Genomic DNA, 22063 nt, shown 5'->3' with positions numbered 1-22063 from the left:
CCCCAGCCTAACCCTCCAGCTTACAGAATAACCCTAACTCTAGCCTCCTCCATCTCCAGCCTCCTCCTTCACCAGCCTCCTCAAGCCCCAGCCTTCTCCATCCCCAGCCTCCTCCAGCCTAACCCCTGCATCCTATCTAACCCCAGCCTCCTCCATCCCCAGCCTAACCCTCCAGCCTAACCCTAACCCCAGCCTCTTCCATCCCTAGTTCTCCTCCACCCCAGCCTAACCCTGCAGCCTAACCCTAACCCCAGCCTCCTCCATCCACAGTTCTCCTTCATCCCCAGCCTAACCCTGCAGCCTACAGCCTAACCCCAGCCTCCTCCATCCACAGTTCTCCTTTATCCCCAGCCTAACCCTGCAGCCTTGCTAACCCCAGCCTCTTCCATCCCCAGCCTAACCCTGCAGCCTTGCTAACCCCAGCCTCTTCCATCCCCAGCCTAACCCTGCAGCCTTGCTAACCCCAGCCTCTTCCATCCCCAGTTCTCCTCCATCCCCAGCCTAACCCTCCAGCCTGCAGCCTAACCCTAACCCCAGCCTCCCTCAACCTGCAGCCTAACCCTAACCCCAGCCTCCTCCATCCCCCGCCTACAGCCTAACCCTAACCCTAGCCTCCTATATCCCCAGTTCTCCTCCATCCCCAGCCTAACCCTAACCCTAGCCTCCTATATCCCCAGTTCTCCTCCATCGCCAGCCTAAGCCTGCAGCCTAACCCTAACCCCAGCCTGCAGCCGTCCATTCTGCAGCCTGGAGTTCCTAACCCTTTCATTACAAAGCAGCTGTGTAAACGCTGCCATGGGGAGTTGTTTTGCTCATGTGTTCAGTGATTCTCGTCCATTAACCAGGCTCAGATCCAATAGTGAACATTACTACTCTTATGAGCCCACACAGTCAGCACAGCCCAGCTAAGGCCAGCCCAGCCCAAACAAACCAAGCGAAAAAAAACACGGGAGAGCTGGTCCCATGATGACATCAGGCCGATGGTGACAGGATGGAAAGGAGGGAAGGAGTGGAAAGGGGGAAGTGTTGCTATTTCTGTCCTCCTCCTGTAGTCTGTCAACGGCTCCCCCAGTGGAAGGGAAGGATGGTTTCAAGTGAGAAAAGTGTGACATTTTTCGCTCCATAGAGACCGCATAGAGTGGGACGTGCTGCCAGAAAGAGAGATCCGTGACTCTGTAATGAGTAGAGTACAGTAACTACCTCATCGTCATGTTATGCCTTTTATGTCGTTTTAATGACATCGCCAAATTATGTTTTATGTGTCATTGGAAATGTTAAAAACACACGCTGGCTTTTGAGTCCACTTTTCATAGTAGCACTAAATTTTGATATTTCTCCCATAAAAATGTTTTGAAATAATTTGCCCTCAAAAAATGACCTCGTAAATGAATTTGTGAATGGTCCTAAGAGGCACAGTGAAGGACAGCCTTTGATCTTGCGTGATGGAAAATCAGTTGACGTCCTAGAAGTGAGAGTCCCCTCAATGTACCAATGATGGGGAGTCCAGAGACTTTTAGCCTGGGTGCCTGACTGTTTCTCCAATCAGTAATGCCACATGGTTGACTTGCCAAAAAACACTGTGACAAGATGACTGAAGCAGAATCAGACTTGAACCCAGGATAAGTCCATTTTGTTCTGAATTAGAGTATAAATTGTTTTTAGAATGAACTTGAGAGGATAACTAATTGTATCTGTGGAAGGAAAATGATTGCCAGACAGACATTGAAAGAGTGATAACAGACCGTAAAGCACACTTTTAATGGGTTAGCAAGAATTGGGTTGTGTCGGTACTGAGCCCTCTGTGTTCACTTAAGTTTCCACAGTCGTGTGTGTTCTGCATATTTACCCACAGTGGTGGTTTCTGCTTTAAAGAATGCTATCCATTAACTTAGCAGTCAGGCAACACAGCTTTCTGGTGCCAAAAGCACATTTTATATCACTGGAGAGAGATTGTTATCCTGCGTTTAAGCTTATCTCTCTCACTTTCCCCAAACCTCCCACAGTCTCAAAGCAGGGGTTACACAGGGAAGCATTCTAGCGTATCATCACGTTTGGGTGAGTGTCGTAAGGAAGGGTTCAGCCTCTTAGAGCCATTAAGCTGAAGGGGAAGTAGATTTAAGGGCTGTTGATAATGCTGTTCATAACAGTAACAGAAACACCACAGTGTATGTGGACACCTGCTCGTCAAACATCTCATTCCACAATCATGGGCATTAATATGGAGTTGGTCCCCTCTTTGTTGCTATAACAGCCTCACTCTTCTGGGAATGTTTTCCACTAGATGTTGGAACATTGCTGCAGGGACTTGCTTCCATTCAGCCACAAGAGCTTTTCGATGGGGTTGAGGTCAGGACTCTGTGCAGGCCAGTCAAGTTCTTCCACACCGATCTCGACAAACCATTTCTGTATGGACCTTGCTTTGTGCACGGGGCATTGTCATGCTGAAACAGGAAAGAGCCTTCCCCAAACTGTTGCTACGAAGTTGGAAGCACAGAATCATCTAGAATGTCATTGTATGCTGTAGCGTTAAGATTTCCCTTCACTGGAACTAAGGAGCCTGAACCATGAAAAACGGCTCCAAACCATTATTCCTCCTCCGCCAAACTTTACAGTTGGCACTATGCATTTGGGCAGGTGGCGTTTTCCTGGAAACCGCCAAACTCAGATTCGTAAAGTGTGATGGTGAAGCGTGACTAATCATTCCAGAGAATGTGTTTCCATTGCTCCAGAGACAAATGGCGGTGAGCTTTACACCACTCCAGCTGACCCTTGGCATTGCGCATGGTGATCTTAGGCTTGTGTGCGGCTGCTCGGCTATGGAAACCCATTTCATGAAGCTCCCGATGAACAGTTCTTGTGCTGATGTTGCTTCCAGAGGCAGTTTGTAACTCAGTAGTGAGTGTTGCAACCGAGGACAGACGATTTTTACGCACAATGCGCTTAAGCACTCGGCCGTCCCGTTCTGTGAGCTTGTGTGGCCTACCACTTTGCAGCTGAGCCGTTGTTTCTCCTAGACGTTTCTACTTCACAATAACAGCACTTACAGTTGACTGGAGCAGCTCTAGCAGGTCCGAAATTTGACGAAGTGACTTGTTGGAAAGGTGGCATCCTATGACGGTGCCACGCTGAAAGTCACTGAGCTCCTCAGTAAGGCCATTCTACTGCCAATGTTTGTCTATGGAGATTGCATGGCTGTGTGCTCGATTTTTTTTCAGCAACGGGTGTGGCTGAAATAGCCAAATCCACTCATTTGAAGGGGTGTCCACATACTTTTGTATATATAGTGTAGCTACTATACACACATTTGAGGAGTTTAGATGCGTGCACACATACAAAAGTAGCCACAAACACATTCATGAACACACACACACACACACACACACACACACACACACACACACACACACACACACACACACACACACACACACACACACACACACACACACACACACACACACACACACACATATAGTTCAGAATGCTCATATCATTGGGAGAATGTGTAGGAAACTGCAGATACCTGGAAAGGATACAGATGTGACTAAATATGGAGGCGTGTTGGTGAAAAGCAGGATACAGACGACGAGGTTCCGGTGAATGGTTTTGATCTATCGAGCAATTTGAACTGTAATCAGACCAAATTGCTGAATGTTGTGGACTTCTGCCAGTACCTCCTATACCCCATTCCCTTTCCTAACTCTTCTGGCCCTGGAATGTTCATGTTCCTTGATCGTAGTCCACACACACACACACACACACACTCTTGCATGGCCTCTTGCATGGCCTGCCTGTCTGGTTCTGAGTCAGTCGGATCTTGTGGCGTTGAGACATAGAGACCTTGGCGTGGCAATTGTTATTCAGTCCATTAAAAGAGCGAACTCTCTGATCGCTCCAGTCTTTTGTTTGGCCTGGCTTGGTGGGCGTTTGCACACAGACAGACAGGGCTCTGCTGAACTTGGCTGCAGCCTCCAGCAGTCGACTAAAGCTCTTCTGAAAGGTTTGGCCATGGGAAAGCCCAGGCGCCTCCTCACTTTCAGGGCCTCACTGCTGATCAAAGGAATGGCAGCCGGACAGGGATAAATCCCCAGCTTTCACTTTCTTTCTCTCTTTCTTTCTTTCTTTCTCTCTTTCTTTCTTTCTTTCTTTCTTTCTTTCTTTCTTTCTTTCTTTCTTTCTTTAAATTTAAATGTCTCCCTTCCAAGTCATCTCATACCTTTTGCATGAACAGCTTCCCTATACTGTAGCTCTCAATAAAGGTCATTGGTCCTCGCTCATTTCCACCACTAAGTTCTACACTCTTAGAAAAAAAGGTGCTATCTAGAACCAAAAAGGGTTCTTCGGCTGTCCCCAAGAGATCTCTTTGAAGAACCCTTTTGGTTCCAGGTAGAACCCTGTTAGGTTCCATGAAGAACCCTTTCCACAAAGGGTACTACATGGAACCCCAAAAAGTTTTACCTGGAACCAAAAAAGCTTATCCTATGGGGACAGCCGCAGAACCCTTTTGGAACCCTTTTTTCTAAGAGTGTACTGAAATCGTTGATTAGATCAAAACCAGATTAGCTCAAAACCAGATCAAAGCATGACGAACATAAAGGATTGGACCATATGAGTCCAGCATTAGTGTGAGTATTCTGATTTACATTCGTTTTTAATGTGGTGTTGACTGGGAGAAGAGGAGAGGCAGTGTTTGTTAGTTAGTGGGGGGTTGTGGATGTAGTCCAGAGTTATTCAGAGTTCCCAATGGACACATCTGGACCAGGCCCGACCAGGCCAGATTAATCAAGCCCAGATGGCGGTGATCACCGCAGTGGGTCTCTGCCACTGGGAGGGGGACAATCTTGTCCAGGCCAGATTGTCAGGTCATGGGTGTGAGCAGGAGAGGAGAGGGGACAGTTGGAAGTTGCTGGGAGCTCTGTCCTCTCTCTTTCTCTCACTCTTTCTGCTGGCTTTGATCTATTTTCTCTCTGTCTCTCTCATTTTCAGTCTGGGCTGGCTGTGATTGACCTTTATTTTAGTTGCACCAGGAAGTTATAAGATCAGCGCTACCACAATAAGCTGCCCTATCTCTCTGTACATCTCCTTTAGAACTCAAGAGAATCAACTTAAACCACTTCTCCAGGGTTTATGTTAGTTACATTCCTCCTGACAGCCCCTCTCAGACACTGTATTCTATTTCATTCTCCATCTACAGTACCTCTAATGAATGCTGCATTAGCTTTGGCGCCACTACTGGAGTTAATAAGGCCTTTCCACCACACCAGAAGCCATCATTAGGCCCGTTTGAGTTTTATTACGTGCGATTGAATGGAAATCATATTGCTCAAATGGTTTCAGCATGAGTTCATTGTGTTTGATTCGTGAAGTGCGGTTAACAAGATTATGTCGCTGCGGTCGTTGCCTGGAGAGCAGCGCAGCAAGGTGGCCATTGAAGTCTGAGGACATTGTGTTCTTGTAATTACTTTGTTTCCACACAGTGACACACTGTATCTGTGTTAGTACAGTACAGTCCGAGAGGTTTCAAATGTTGTTGGTACGGTCGTGATAGCTTCACCACGGTCCACCAGACCTTTAGACCAGCTTCAGACCTGAGGCTGGACCGAGAATGTTTGTCATGGGAAGGTTGTTGTTGATGGGAACCAGCACTAAATGGGTCTCCCATTATATAGTTATCTCATTAGACAAATGAATAGGAGAATCCACTTTTCAATGCATTTCCAGACCAAAGTCTCTAACCAGGAATGAGCAGCAGCGTTCATTTAGTCCAATAGGTTAAAGACGAGGGAGGTAAATGAATTCACCCAGACAGTGCCTGCTCTCTCTTAGGCCCCAATATCTCCTACTGCAACATTTAAAGTCTGCTAAAGGGTGTTCTTATATATTTAGTGTATATTTATATTTTTCAATAACACTTCAAATTCAATGAAACGGAGCTAGCAGAAGTGTGAAATAGACTTGGCTTTCAGTTATACAGAACATTCAGAAGGCCATTTTGAAGAAGTAAAACAAGAAAATAGCTGACTCTCTCTCTTAAGGCAGCCCTCCGCACCTCTCTGATTCAGAGGGGTTGGGGTAAATACGGAAGACACATTTCAGTTGAATGCATTCAGTTGTACAACTGACTAGGTATCCCCCTTTCCCCTTCTCCTTCTCTCCCTCCAGACTACCGGACCGGGCCCTGCTTTACGCAGGTAAACAATCAGATGTGCCAGGGCCAGCTGAGTGGCATTGTGTGCACCAAGACCCTGTGCTGTGCCACCATCGGACGGGCATGGGGACACCCCTGTGAGATGTGCCCTGCCCAGCCTCACCCCTGTCGCCGAGGCTTCATCCCCAACATCCGCAGTGGAGCGTGCCAGGGTAAGACGCACAGACACACACACATTGCATTTTTACACTTGCATATAAACACACCTGGATGATTTTCAGTCTAATAAACTCAACAAGTGAGTCACGCACAAACACACTCACCCTCCTCATCACGAGCACTGTAACCATTACTTAATCTGTCACCATCAGCAACCAAACTCCTGCAGCCTGCAACCACCACCCATACAGAGAGACCAACACACACACACACACACACACACACACACACACACAGAGAGATAGGGAGAGAAAGCGAGAGCTGAGATACACATCAAAGCCAGAGAAAGAGAGAAGGAGTTCTCATTTCATCGCCACATGAACTGAAGTTCACCTTCCTTCATCAACATTCCAGCAGCAGATCCAGGCCAGTGTCTGTGTAAATACAGGCTGTCCTCTCTCTCTTCATTGTCTGGCCCCTCCCTGCCTCCACACTACCCACTGGGTTTCAACATTATTTGTCAGCGTATTGTGACGTGTAATCTACGTGGAAAAAACATTGGATTTGAAAAACGGTTGTTTTGAGGGTGAAATTTCAACCACATGATTGTCATCACCTTGTATAAAAGTTGTTGAGTTTGTACATTTGAAACAACATCAGACCTTCAGTGTTATATCACACTCCAATCAGTGTTATATCCGCTATAAAAAAAACAAACAATCTCCTACTGGAGAGTTGATCTACAGCTATTCATTTGGTCTCTCATCCAGGGTTTTTACCAAGCCCTGCCTTACTTAGCTTTTCTATTTGTCCCTGACTACTACCAATGTGCTATCGTGAGAATGATTATTGAAGACTTCTTAGTAACTAAATATATTCACTGTTGCTATCGAAGTCATTACAAAGGGTAGGTTTAACAGAGAAAATAAAAGTGACCATACTTTATAAATCATAAATCATCAATGATACTATTTAGGCCTATATAGCATTTGCAAAGTCATCAACAGCTATTGTTTCAGTTCAACCCAGGGTTCAACTAAAAATAGACAATACATATAGGCCTAGGGGTTCATCAAGTTAATCATTAATATGATGGATTCACGTCTCCATCTCAACCAAAAATCTCAACCAAAAAGTAAATTCTTTAACTTTGATTCTTGGTTGAGATGGAGACGTGAATCCAACATATAAATGATTAATTTCCAGACAAACTGGAATTTGTTGACAACCAAACACAATTCATTATCACTTTTTGCAATACAGTACATAGCATATTAACAAATGATATGTTGGATTCACGTCTCCAACTAAAACAACATTAAAAGTGCAAGAATAAGACTAAACTTTATTTAAAGTTTGATTGGATTAGGTCCTATTATTTCAATTAGATTTTTGGTTTAAATGGAAGCGTAAATCCAGCATATCAATCAATCAAATTTATTTTTATATAGCCCTTCGTACATCAGCTGATATCTCAAAGTGCTGTACAGAAACCCAGCCTAAAACCCCAAACAGCAAGCAAAGCATGTGAAAGAAGAACGGTGGCTAGGAAAAACTCCCTAGGAAAAACTCCCTAGAAAGGCCAAAAACCTAGGAAGAAACCTAGAGAGGAACCAGGCTATGAGGGGTGGCCAGTCCTCTTCTGGCTGTGCAGGGTGGATATTATAACAGAACATGGTCAAGATGTTAAAATGTTAAAATGTTCATAAATGACCAGCATGGTCAAATAATAATAATCATAGTAGTTGTCGAGGGTGCAACAAGCACGTCCGGTGAACAGGTCAGGGTTCCATAGCCGCAGGCAGAACAGTTGAAACTGGAGCAGCAGCACGGCCAGGTGGACTGGGGACAGCAAGGAGTCATCATACCAGGTAGTCCTGAGGCATGGTCCTAGGGCTCAGGTCCTCCGAGAGAAAGACAGAAAGAGAGAAAGAGAGAATTAGAGAGAGCATATTTAAATTCACACAGGACACCGGATAAGACAAGAGAAATACTCCAGATGTAACAGACTGACCCTAGCCCCCCGACACATAAACTACTGCAGCATAAATACTGGAGGCTGAGACAGGAGGGATCAGAAGACACTGTGGCCCCATCCGATGATACCCCCGGACAGGGCCAAACAGGCAGGATATAACCCCACCCACTTTGCCAAAGCACAGCCCCCACACCACTAGAGGGATGTCTCCAACCACCAACTTACCGTCCTAAGACAAGGCCGAGTATAGCCCACAACGATCTCCGCCATGGCACAACCCAAGGGGGGGCACCAACCCAGACAGGAAGACCACGTCAGTGACTCAACCCACTCAAGTGACGCACCCCTCCCATGGACGGCATGGAAGAACACCAGTAAGCCAGTGACTCAGCCCCTGTAAAAGGGTTAGAGGCAGAGAATCCCAGTGGAAAGAGGGGAACCGGCAAGGCAGAGACAGCAAGGGCGGTTCGTTGCTCCAGCCTTTCCGTTCACCTTCACACTCCTGGGCCAGACTATACTTAATCATAGGACCTACTGAAGAGATAAGTCTTCAGTAAAGACTTAAAGGTTGAGACTGAGTCTGCGTCTCTCACATTGGTAGGCAGACCATTCCATAAAAATGGAGCTCTATAGGAGAAAGCCCTACCTCCAGCCGTTTGCTTAGAAATTCTAGGGACAATTAGGAGGCCTGCGTCTTGTGACCGTAGCGTACGTGTAGGTATGTACGGCAGGACCAAATCGGAAAGATAGGTAGGAGCAAGCCCATGTAATGCTTTGTAGGTTAGCAGTAAAACCTTGAAATCAGCCCTTGCCTTAACAGGAAGCCAGTGTAGGGAGGCTAGCACTGGAGTAATATGATCAAATGTTTTGGTTTTTTAATTTTAAATTTTTTTTAGTCAGGATTCTAGCAGCCGTATTTAGCACTAACTGAAGTTTATTTAGTGCTTTATCCGGGTAGCCGGAAAGTAGAGCATTGCAGTAGTCCAGCCTAGAAGTAACAAAAGCATGGATTAATTTTTCTGCGTCATTTTTGGACAGAAAGTTTCTGATTTTTGCAATGTTACGTAGATGGAAAAAAGCTGTCCTTGAAACAGTCTTGATATGTTCTTCAAAAGAGAGATCAGGGTCCAGAGTAACGCCGAGGTCCTTCACAGTTTTATTTGAGACGACTGTACAACCATCCAGATTATTGTCAGATTCAACAGAAGATCTCTTTGTTTCTTGGGACCTAGAACAAGCATCTCTGTTTTGTCCGAGTTTAAAAGTAGAAAGTTTGCAGCCATCCACTTCTTTATGTCCGAAACACAGGCTTCTAGCGAGGGCAATTTTGGGGCTTCACCATGTTTCATTGAAATGTACAGCTGTGTGTCGTCCGCATAGCAGTGAAATTTAACATTATGTTTTCGAATGACATCCCCAAGAGGTAAAATATATAGTGAAAACAATAGTGGTCCTAAAACGGAACCTTGAGGAACACCGAAATTTACAATTGATTTGTCAGAGGACAAACCATTCACAGAGACAAACTGATATCTTTCCGACAGATAAGATCTAAACCAGGCCAGAACTTGTCCATGTAGACCAATTTGGGTTTCCAATCTCTCCAAAAGAATGTGGTGATCGATGGTATCAAAAGCGGCACTAAGATCTAGGAGCACGAGGACAGATGCAGAGCCTCGGTCTGACGTCATTAAAAGGTCATTTACCACCTTCACAAGTGCAGTCTCAGTGCTATGATGGGGTCTAAAACCAGACTGAAGCGTTTCGTATACATTGTTTGTCTTCAGGAAGGCAGTGAGTTGCTGTGCAACAGCTTTTTCAAAACATTTTGAGAGGAATGGAAGATTCGATATAGGCCGATAGTTTTTTATAATTTCTGGATCAAGATTCGGCTTTTTCAAGAGAGGCTTTATTACTGCCACTTTTAGTGAGCTTGGTACACATCCGGTGGATAGAGAGCCGTTTATTATGTTCAACATAGGAGGGCCAAGCACAGGAAGCAGCTCTTTCAGTAGTTTAGTTGGAATAGGGTCCAGTATGCAGCTTGAGGGTTTGGAGGCCATGATTATTTTCATCATTGTGTCAAGAGATATAGTACTAAAACACTTTACTATCTCCCTTGATCCTAGGTCCTGGCAGAGTTGTGTAGACTCAGGACAATGGAGCTTTGGAGGAATACCCAGATTTAAAGAGGAGTCTGTAATTTGCTTTCTAATGATCATGATCTTTTCCTCAAAGAAGTTCATAAATGTATTACTGCTGAAGTGAAAGCCATCCTCCATTTGCGAAGGCTGCTTTTTAGTTAGCTTTGCGACAGTATCAAAAAGAAATTTCGGATTGTTCTTATTTTCCTCAATTAAGTTGGAAAAATAGGATGATCGAGCAGCAGTGAGGGCTCTTCGATACTGCACGGTACTGTCTTTCCAAGCTAGTCGGAAGACTTCCAGTTTGGTGTGGCGCCATTTCCGTTCCAATTTTCTGGAAGCTTGCTTCAGAGCTCGTGTATTTTCTGTATACCAGGGAGCTAGTTTCTTATGACAGATGTTTTTAGTTTTTAGGGGTGCAACTGCATCTAGGGTATTGCGCAAGGTTAAATTGAGTTCCTCGGTTAGGTGGTTAACTGATTTTTGTCCTCTGACGTCCTTGGGTAGGCAGAGGCAGTCTGGAAGGGCATCAAGGAATCTTTGGGTTGTCTGAGAATTTATAGCACGACTTTTAATGCTCCTTGGTTGGGGTCTGAGCAGATTATTTGTTGCAATTGCAAACGCAATAAAATGGTGGTCTGATAATCCAGGATTATGAGGGAAAACATTAAGATCCACAACATTTATTCCATGGGACAAAACTAGGTCCAGAGTATGACTGTGGCAGTGAGTAGGTCCAGAGACATGTTGGACAAAACCCACTGAGTCGATGATGGCTCCGAAAGCCTTTTGTAGTGGGTCTGTGGACTTTTCCATGTGAATGTTAAAGTCACCAAAAATTTGAATATTATCTGCTATGACTACAAGATCCGATAGGAATTCAGGGAACTCAGTGAGGAACACTGCATATTGAAATTGAAATTTGCTATCGTAAATGTTAGCAACACCTCCGCCTTTGCCGGATGCACGGGGGGTATGGTCACTAGTGTAACCAGGGGGTGAGGCCTCATTTAACACAGTAAATTCATCAGGCTTAAGCCATGTTTCAGTCAGGCCAATCACATCAAGATTATTATCAGTGATTAGTTCATTGACTATAACTGCCTTGGAAGTGAGGGATCTAACATTAAGTAACCCAATTTTGAGATGTGAGGTATCACAATCTCTTTCAATAATGGCAGGAATGGAGGAGGTCTTTATACTAGTGAGATTGCTAAAGCGAACACCGCCATTTTTAATTTTGCCCAACCTAGATCGAGGCACAGACACGGTCTCAATGGGGAAAGCTGAGCTGACTACGCTGACTGTGCTAGTGGCAGACTCCACTAAGCTGGCAGGCTGGCTAACAGCCTGCTGCCTGGCCTGCACCCTATTTCATTGTGGAGCTAGAGGAGTTAGAGCCCTGTCTATGTTCGTAGATAAGATGAGAGCACCCCTCCAGCTAGGATGGAGTCCGTCACTCCTCAACAGGCCAGGCTTGGTCCTGTTTGTGGGTGAGTCCCAGAAAGAGGGCCAATTATCTACAAATTCTATCTTTTGGGAGGGGCAGAAAACAGTTTTCAACCAGCGATTGAGTTGTGAGACTCTGCTGTAGAGCTCATCACTCCCCCTAACATATCAATTATTAATTTGTAGACAAACTGGAATTGTGTATCCACAAATCATTTATATGTTGGATTCACATATCCATCTCAACCAGAAAAAGTTTAAGAATAAGACTAAAGCTAATCAAACTTTCAGTGGCTCAGATAAATATATATTTGGTTGCGTTGTCAACCAAACACAATTCAATAATCTTTTTGTAATACGGTAAATAAAAATAAAAAAATAAAATGAAGGCTTACAAATTAATGTAACAGTAGTTATTCAACCTTAAATTGGTCATTTGGCCTCATTTTGAGGTTTGCCTAATGTAACTGTAAATGTCTTCTTATGTTCAAGTGTCACGTCCTGACCAGCAGAGGGAGGTATTGTATCAGTTTTGGTCAGGATGTGGCAGGTTTTTTGTATGTTAAGGGTTTGTGTTGGGGATTGGACTCCCAATTGAAGGCAGGTGTGTTGAGTTGCCTTTGATTGGGAGACCTATATAGAAGGGCGTGTTTTTCTTTGGGATTGTGGGTAGTTGTCCTTGCACTGCGTTGTATGTGCCTGCAAGACTGCTGCTGTCGTCTTTATTGTTTTTGTCCAGTGGATACTTTACTCCTTTTTTTTAAATTAAAAAACATGAGTATCCACATACCTGCTGCGCCTTGGTCCATTCTTGACGACGGTTGTTACATCAAGATGCAAAGGTTTCAGGTCTGAGGAGAGCTTCACAGTCTGCGCACAATATTGAACAACATTGATCACTTGCACTATGTACGTTTAATGTAATCTCAACGGCAATCCAAGTCATTTGGTTGTGCTATTAGATAAAACAGTGATAACATGTAGAAATACAACATATCTGACATTGTATTCCCATTTGAACTTTGTGCTTTGTTGTGGTTGAAAGCATAGTGATAACACATTGGTAATTCAACAAACTTCTGGCTGTCTTTTTGAGCGTGTGAATAAAGGTTGGAATCTCATTGATCAACATGTCAACCAAATATTACCCACATTTCCATGTTAAAATGACGTGGTGTGCCCAGTGGGTAGGCTCCATAATGGCCAACCAGATGAAGCAGTGAGGCTGTATCAGTAGATGACATGTACACTCTTAACAAAAACAGTTCCAAAAGGGTTCTTTGGCTGTCCCTATAGGAGAACCATGTTTAGCTCCAGGTAGAACCCTTTTGTGTTCCAGGTAGAATTAACCCTTCTGTAGAAGGGGTTCTACCTGTAACTAAAAAGGGTTCTACTATGGGGACAGCCCAAAAAAACGTTAAGGTTCTAGATAGCACCTTTTTTCTAAGAGTGTAGAGGTCGCGTGCCCTCTTATGAAACACAGCGTCTCACCCCCCAGCAATGTTCAAACGACCCTCCATGGACTGGAGCCTCTTCCTCTTTGTGGAGATTTTAATATGATATGTCTAGCCAACACCTTCATCTCATGATAATGGATTGCCTTTATGTAATGTTTTACAAAGGGGGACACTTACCAGCTAGCACATTTGGTTCCTTGGGAGTTGTGGGAACATGTTTTTGGTTTCACGTTGGTTGTAGGAACGAAGCCATACGTTTCCTGACTGGTAAAACTGTATGTTTTTTAAACGTTCTAAGAACAGAAGTGAAAATGTTCCTGTTCTTGGAACGTTTGTTTTTAGGTTGCAGGGAGGTTCTGAGAATGTTTTACTCTCGTTCTTTGAAGGTTTTCCTGGGAGGTTTTATTAACACTCTGAGGTTATTTGGAAGTTTTTAAATAACATCCTTCAAACTTTCAATAAGACTGCTATCTTATTTGGGGTTAACTTTTTTAAATAGGAAACTTGGACAATTATTTTCTTAGGCAATAACCATGCAAACACATTTCTTTTTTCGTGACCAGTAAGATTCAAACCTATAATCTTCTGTTTTATATCCATGGAATTAGTCAACTGCGCCACCAGGATGTAGCTACTATGCCATGTTTTTTACGCATACAAAACTGTTTATTTCAGTCTATTCAAACAGACCCCATTTCAAAGGAAACAGACACTCATTAACCTGGTGGCCAATTAGTGGGTGTGGCCAACACACCTGAACACACTTAACAAGATAGAGTATAGAGAGAGTTTTATTGATGCTGAGAACGGGATGTATATGTTTCTAAATAGGAAGTGGCTCCTAATCCATGACCGGATCTTTTATTTCTGAGGCTTCGTATCCATTAGTGGGAAGTCTTGTGGGAATTTGGGACCAGTCATCATACCGAAACCGGATTAGATAAAGCTAGATAAATCAGAGTTAAATATCAAAAAGATGATATTCACAATGTCACTAAGCGAAATAACAAACAATCACAACAGCAATAGCTATTACAATGTCAAAACATTATTTTATCATGAGTTCAGTACCATTTGCTTGATTTTGCAGACCCACGACTAGGGTGTATCGTCATTAGCTAGCTAGCTAACGTTCATATGATAGCCAGCGTTAGCTATCTAGCTAGCAAGCTCTAGTCTAGTCCAATGGAAATGGATGCATCTCTGCTGGCTACATGGCTAGCTAGATGACCAGTGGTGACAGTGAGGTCCGTATATGAGATTCAAGGCCCTAATAAGTACTATTGTGCAGAAATAGCAAAGAAAATACAGTTTGATGATCTAGCTATACATCTTGCTGTCACGCAAAAAATGCATACAACAAAATATCTCTCAATACATTGCATATTGGTCCACAATTCCTCTGACATTTGGCTCGTAGTTCTGGCACAGGAAAGAAGTGAAGACAGTTTTCAGGGACCTACCAAATCACAAAAACAGTGAACAGCGAGGGGGAGATAAAAAGAATGGTTAGGGAGAAATCAACCATAAGACCACTAGGTGTCATCGTGTCATCGTATACAGACAGATCAAATTGATTTCAACAGTACTTGATAGAGTCCACTCGTTTGCTGCACTGGTGTAAAATCTCACTATTGCATAAGATTTGTATATTAACATATCTGGGACATTTGGAGAACACTTCTTATTTCATATAAAAAAAAATATATATATATATTTTTCGTGGTATCCAATTGGTAGTTACAGTCTTGTTTCATTGCTGCAACTCCCATACGGACTCGGGAAGGTAGAGAGCCATGCATCCTCTGAAACACAAGGCAACTGCACTGTTTCTTGAGACAGTGCTGCAGTGGTCTAAGGCACTGCATCTCAGCTAGAGGTGTCACTACAGACAACCTGGTTTGAATCCAGACTATATCACAACCGGCCGTGATTGGGAGTCCCATAGGGCGGCGCACAATTGGCCCAGCGTCATCAGAGTTTGGCCGGTGTAGACCGTCATTGTAAATAAGAATTTGTTCTTAACTGACTTGCCTAGTTAAAATATAATAAAAAATGCCCCATTTAAAAAAATTTTAACTAGGCAAGTCAGTTAAGAACAAATTCTTATTTACTACAATGACGGTCTACACCGGCCAAACTCAGACGACACTGGGCCAACACCATGCAACCATGTCAGCATACATTCACCCAGCCCACCACAGGAGTCGCTAGAGCACAATGGGAGAAGGACATCCCTGCCAGCCAAACCCTCCCCTGACCCAGATGACACTGGGCCTATTGTGCATGGGTGTCCCGGTCACGGCCGGCTGCAAAAGAGCCTGGACTTGAACCAGGATCTCTAGTGGCAGTAGCACTGTGATGCAGTGCCTTAGACCACTGCACCACTCGGGAGACCTCAGAGAACACTTCTGTTAGACACATACATACCACAGGAGGATGGTAGCACCTTAAATGGTATCAAATACATCAAACATGTGGTTTCCATGTGTTTGATGCCATTCCATTCGCTACATTCCAGACAGATATTTAATTTCAGAATTATTTATAATTAAGTTAGGGTTTGTTTAAGGTAAGGGTTAAGGTAAGGTCAGTTTTAGATGTGGTTAGTCGTTTTACAAGTCAGCAGTGTCCTCTAAAGTGCCTGTTGAGTGTTGACACGTTCTCAGTAAGGTGTGGTTAGAGACACATTTTATACAAAAGCTTTTGCACACAGGCTAATGAAAAATAGCTGTAAAAACTGAACAACTGAAAAAGAAATACGATCCTGAAACAGCAGTTAGGCTTTCAAGCTTCACTCTGCACACCTTTGAATTACCAATGTGACCGAGCGCCTTGGGGTTTAGTCAATGTTGTTTCCACGTCATTACCATGAATAGACGTTGAATTGACGTATGTGCCCGGTGGATAATTTGTCCGCTTTGGCCACAGGACAAAAAGCAAGAAAACAATTGATGCTCAAACTAAATCATACCTCAGATGTGTCCTTAAGACACTTCAAAAACCAAAGTATTCCTAAAATATCCAAAGCTGATTCAAGTTAATACAGCACACATTGTACATTCAGCACACATTGTACATTCAACTCTGAGTCAACCCATTCATTACACACAATTATTGCCAAATTAATAGACCTGGCCACAGACGTGACTGTATGACAGTTATAGCTTAATAAAATCCTTCCTTCCTGATAGCTTTTCTGTTAAAGTATTTTTTATCTGAAAAGTCACGTTCTCTCACTGAGCCTCTATCAGTCTGCCTTTATATACAGTATACACACCAAGGAAGTCACCTAATCTCAAGAAAGGCCCAGAGAAAAGTCCTGTTGGAACCAGTTCAAAGCACACATGCACATGAATCCCAATGTAAGGATAGCATTCCAGACATCATGGGTTTGGATGCTCTTGCCGCCGCTGGCAGTCGGCACTCCTCAACATGAGAGCACATTTTCAGGCTTTGTTAAAAAGGAATAGAGGTCGAAGGTATTCACATGACTAGAAACAGACTGAGTTTGTGTGTGTGTGTGTGTGGTGAGAGAGAGAGGGGGGGTATAAATCTTGGTTGCTTGGTTGGATACTGGCAAGGCGTGCCAACTTCCCTCTCTGAGACTGGTGCAGAGTTAGATGACCAGGTGTGTGTGTGCACGTCTCTGCCCACACATAGTGTTTCTATGTCCATGTCTTCATACCATCCAGACACATACCAGTCTCAGCACATATTCACATACCCAGACAAACCCCTCTAGACACACTAACCATCTGAGGGGTCTGTCAATGTGTTTCCACTGAAGATGATGAGATACCAACACCTCTTCCTGGCTATCATGGCCAGACTGTGAGCTAACGAAGTGTAAATGTGTGAAGAGGGGAGGAAGATGAGGTGATAAATGACTTTTCCCTCTCATTAAGCCAGTTTAAAGAAGACACTGTTTTGTGTTTCCTGGTTACGGTGTCCACTGTCCAATCAGAAACCTACGCATACAGTTCTGTCATCTTTACTTACAGCATGATAGAAAATATGCGTGTACATGAACCCACGCCCTGCTCAAACAAGGGCTACAGTCTGGAGTGGTCTTGGTTCCTAGGTGGCGGTGCCAAAATATATCCCCTGTTCTGTCCTGCTGTGCCCCTCTAAACTGTTTTTAATGCTGCAACAAAAACTCCTGAAAAACGTATTTTAGCCATATGACCGATCATGATTGGTTGTGGTACTGTAATGTAATGTTTACACCTACTTCCCTTTCAAATCTAAGACGCTGTATATCACAGAGCTTAAAATCCACATTTTTTCAACCACATTTATAGACTCCATCTGATTCAAGGTTAGTGGGTGGGCAGTAAATCTTTTGGAGATTCTTCACTCATTAAGAGTAGATTCTGAGTACTTAAACCGCATCTCTAAAAGCAACTCATGTTAAGTGCTGCTTATTTGTGCTAATGGTCTCCATTCTCCTTCCCTCCCTCTATCCCTATCTCCCTTCTCTTTCTTTTCCTCTCTTTCTCTCCCTCAATTTCCCACCCTCTCCCCCTCTCCCTTCTCTAGACGTGGATGAGTGCCAGGCCATCCCCGGGCTGTGTGCAGGAGGTAACTGTATCAACACAGTGGGCTCCTATGAGTGTAAATGTCCCGCGGGCCATCGCCAGAGTGACACCAGCCACAAGTGCGACGGTAAGTCACACACAGCTCTCTCACTTAACCCCTGTGGTAATACCATATTATTATACACATTATATAACAAACTGGAATGTATTACTTACAGTGAATTCATGTAATGGAAAACTTATTGGTCGTAATTTAAGTAGGCTTAGCTAACTGAACTCAGTGCCTCAGTTAAGAATTAGAGGAAGGATTTTGAATTGTGAGCATAGATCCATTGTTGTGCTTTTTTGGCGGGGTTTTGTTATGCACTACTATCAGTGTTTTGAATACTTTTGCCAGACAGTCAGTGGCGATTAGCTTCTGTGGTTATCTGGTCACTGATATGGAAACACACACACACACACACACACACACACACACACACTCCGGTTAGGGGTCGCATTGTTATGTGTTGTTGGGTGGAATTTAAACAATGCATAATGAAGACAGGCAGGCTGAGGCACTTTGCAAGGTGGGGGCTGTAGGCCTTGGATGGGTTCCTAGTCTTTGGGGAGGTTGGAAAGAGCTCTGGGACTGTTTCAGCCAGAGGTATTTTACCCACTTAACTACACTGTCTGATGTGCTGTCTAGGAGTATAGTTGTGTACACTTCGTTTTCCCCTCTACCTGCCAATCACTAGCCTCAGTCCAGTTAGTGGCTCATAGTAACTTGTACTCTAACATCATACTGTACCATACAAGTACATACCAAAGTAGTATACTATACCTTAAAACCTCACAACAGTTTAGCTTCAGTCTGGAGATTGCGTGCCTAACTCACTGTCCCACGCATACCTCTCATTGACATCAATGTAATGTATCCCTTATATTACCCAAAGTCTGAATTACACTACGCACACACATCTCATGTTAGGATTGAGTCCTTATTAAACCAGCACAGCAGGAGAGAAGGAGTGACTCAGCAGGGTTATGGTGTACAAACCATCCCCTGGCTCCTATCAGGCAGAGAGAGGCGTTGTAATAATCACTCACCTTAGGGACTCATTAAGTCTGGGGTTTTGTGATAGCAAATTCATCAGGGACCCCCTCATAATCAGAACACAACTTGAGTGCGATAAAAATAGTCTACAAGGAATTTTTACTATGACGTCTGCAGTGCATGACTGAACGAACCAAGTCTCTGACCCGGGGAAAGAACATTTAAAAGTCCCGCCTCTTGGCATCAGATACATTTTAATGCGGTTTTCAAGCTAATTTCCTAGAATTCTACACATTTTGGCAGAGAGAACTTTTCCGTTTTAAAGCTTAAAATGCAGTGAGTGCATTTATGTACAAAAATAACATTTGAGGGAAATAGTTTTGAGTTGAAAAATATATAATTGTACTGTGGATACCAATATCACTGTAAGTCTCCCAGGCCCATGATGCCCAGGGTTAAGAACATAAATTGCAGACTAATAATATTACTTTGTATTGTTTTCACAATTTAAACTTATTCCATGGATCCCTTGGCCAAAAGTTGTTTTATCTTTTGTTAGTAATATTTATTAAAAAGTTTGTAATGTATTAATGCCTTCGGAAAGTATTCAGACCCCTTAACTCTTTCCACATTTTGTTACGTTACAGTCTTATTCTAAAATTGATTAAATATAATGTTTTTCTCAGCAATCTACACACAATACCCCATAATGACAAAGCGAAAACTGTTTTTATAATTTTTTGCAAAGGTATAAAAAATAAAAATAGAAATAGCTTATTTACATAAGTATTCAGACCGTTTGCTATGAGACTCGAAATTGAGTTCAGGTGCATCCTGTTTCCATTGATCATCCTTGAGATGTTTCTACAACTTGATTGGAGTTCACCTGTGGTAAATTAAATTGATTGGACATGTTTTGGAAAGGCACACACCTGTCTATATAAGGTCCCACAGTTGACAGTGCAAAAAACAAGCCATGACGTTGAAGGAATTGTCCATAGAGCTCCGAGACAGGATTGTGTCAAGGCACAGACCTAGGGAAGGGTACCAAACTATTTCTGCAGCATTGAAGGTCCCAAAGAACACATTGGCCTCCATCATTCTTAAATGGAAGATGTTTGGAACCATCAAGACTCTTCCTAGAGCTGGCCGCCCGGCCAAACTGAGCAATCAGGGTAGAAGGGCCTTGGTCAGGGAGGTGACCAAGAACCTGATGGTCACTCTGAGTACCTATGTGGAGATGGGAGAACCTTCCAGAAAGACAATCATCTCTGCAGCACTCCACCAATCAGGCCTTTCTGGTAGAGTGGACAGACGGAAGCCACTCCTCAGTGAAAGGCACATAACAGCCCGCTTGGAGTTGTCAAAAGGCACCTAAAGACTCTCAGACCATGAGAAACAAGATTCTCTGGTCTGATGAAACCAAGATTGAACTCTTTGACCTGAATGTCAACGTCTAGAGGAAATCTGGCACCATTCCTACGCTGAGGCATGGTGGTGGCAGCATCATACTGTGGGGATGTTTTTCAGCGGCAGGGACTGTGAGACTAGTCAGGATCGAGGCAAAGCTGAATGGAGAAGAGTACAGAGAGATCCTTGATGAAAACCTGCTCCAGAGCGCTCAGAGCGTCAGACTGAGGCAAACATTCACCTTCCAACAGGACAACGACCCTGAGCACACAGCCAAGACAACGCAGGAATGGCTTTGGGACAAGTCTCTGAATGTCCTTGAGTGGCCCAGCCAGAGCCTGGACTTGGACCCGGTCAAACATCTCTGGAGAGACCTGAAAATAGCTGTGCAGCAACGCTCCCCATCCAACCTGATAGAGCTTGAGAGGATCTGCCGAGAAGAATAGGAGAAACTCCCCAAATACATGTGTGCCAAGCTTGTAGAGTCATACCCAAGAAGACTCCACGCTGCCGAAGGTGCTTCAACAAAGTACTGAGTAAAGAGTCTGAATACTTATGTAAATGTGATTTTTTTTAAATATATATTTTTTTATGAATTAGCAAAAATGTCTAAACTTCTTTTGCTTTGTCATTATGGGGTATTGTGTGTAGATTGATGAGGGGAAAAAACGATTTCCTAAATATTACAATAAGGCTGTAACGTAGCAAAATGTGGAAAAAGTCAAGGGGTCTGAATACTTTCCGAAATAATAATATACACTTGATATATATTCTGGCCACGGACCTCCGCGGACCCCACTTTGAGAACCCCTGCATTAAGTGATAGGGCAGAGCATGACCAATATTCGGTCCTTTACCCACCTCACTCCTCACCCAGTCAGTTCCAGAAGAGGATGGTGGGAGGAGCTAAAGGAGGACGGGCTCATTGTAATGGCTGGAAGGGAATAAATGGTAGGGTAGCAAACAAATCAAAGATATGGCAACCACATGTTTGACTTCGTTCCATTTATTCCATTCTAGGCAATAAAATGTGCCCATCCTTCTATAGCTCATCCCACCAGCTTCTTCTGGTCAATTCCCAGGGCTCCACTCCCTAATATCATTAACTACCATAGAACCAATGCTAGATCACTGATGATTCCCTATTGAGTGATGGAGAGAAACTCAGGCTCTGCTCAAATACTTTGGAAATTCTTCCTTCCTTCCTTCCTTCCTTCCTTCCTTCCTTCCTTCCTTCCTTCCTTCCTTCCTTCCTTCCTTCCTTCCTTCCTTCCTTCCTTCCTTCCTTCCTTCCTTCCTTCCTTCCTTAAAGAAGGAGAGAGTTGGTCTAAGAGTTATGTTAGGGAGAACAATAGGGTGGTACTTTTTTTTGCTTTTACTTATCCAATCACTTTCCAATCTATGATTAGTAAGGGAAAGAAGGAAGAGTGCATTTTAAGAGTATTTGAACAGGCCCTGGGTGTCCAGTAACAGATATAGAGAGAGAGAGATCAGCTGGGGGAGATCGGTAGGCCCTGAGGGTCAATGAAGGGTTAGAAACAGTCATATACCTGGAGGAAACTCAAAATAAAATCAAATAAAAATGTATTGGTCGCATACTCAGTTTAGCAGATGTTAATAGCAGTTGCCGCTAAATGCTTATGTTACTAGCTCCTAACAATGGAGTAAATGTCAAACAAGTGCACAAATCATTTAAAAAAGATGTATTTAAAGATTCACTATGCAGAAATCGCTCCACCAT

At 43.5% G+C, this 22063-nt stretch overlaps 1 protein-coding gene across 1 annotated transcript in view; it reads left to right on the top strand.

The window, feature by feature from the left end:
• Positions 1-22063, top strand: part of LOC106573567 (fibrillin-2) — a 112626-nt gene that overhangs the window by 30203 nt on the left and 60360 nt on the right. The window contains exons 7-8 of the mRNA XM_014148716.3: positions 6163-6360; positions 17878-18003. Of these exons, the coding sequence (XP_014004191.3) occupies positions 6163-6360; positions 17878-18003 (324 nt within the window). The remainder of the gene's footprint in view (positions 1-6162; positions 6361-17877; positions 18004-22063) is intronic.

The sequence above is a fragment of the Salmo salar genome, chromosome 16 (genome assembly GCF_965601325.2).
Source record: "Salmo salar chromosome 16, fSalSal1, whole genome shotgun sequence".
In the NCBI taxonomy this organism is placed as follows: Eukaryota; Metazoa; Chordata; class Actinopteri; order Salmoniformes; family Salmonidae; genus Salmo; species Salmo salar.
Note: the sequence above shows the minus strand (reverse complement) of the source record. Positions and strands in the feature narration are given on the sequence as shown.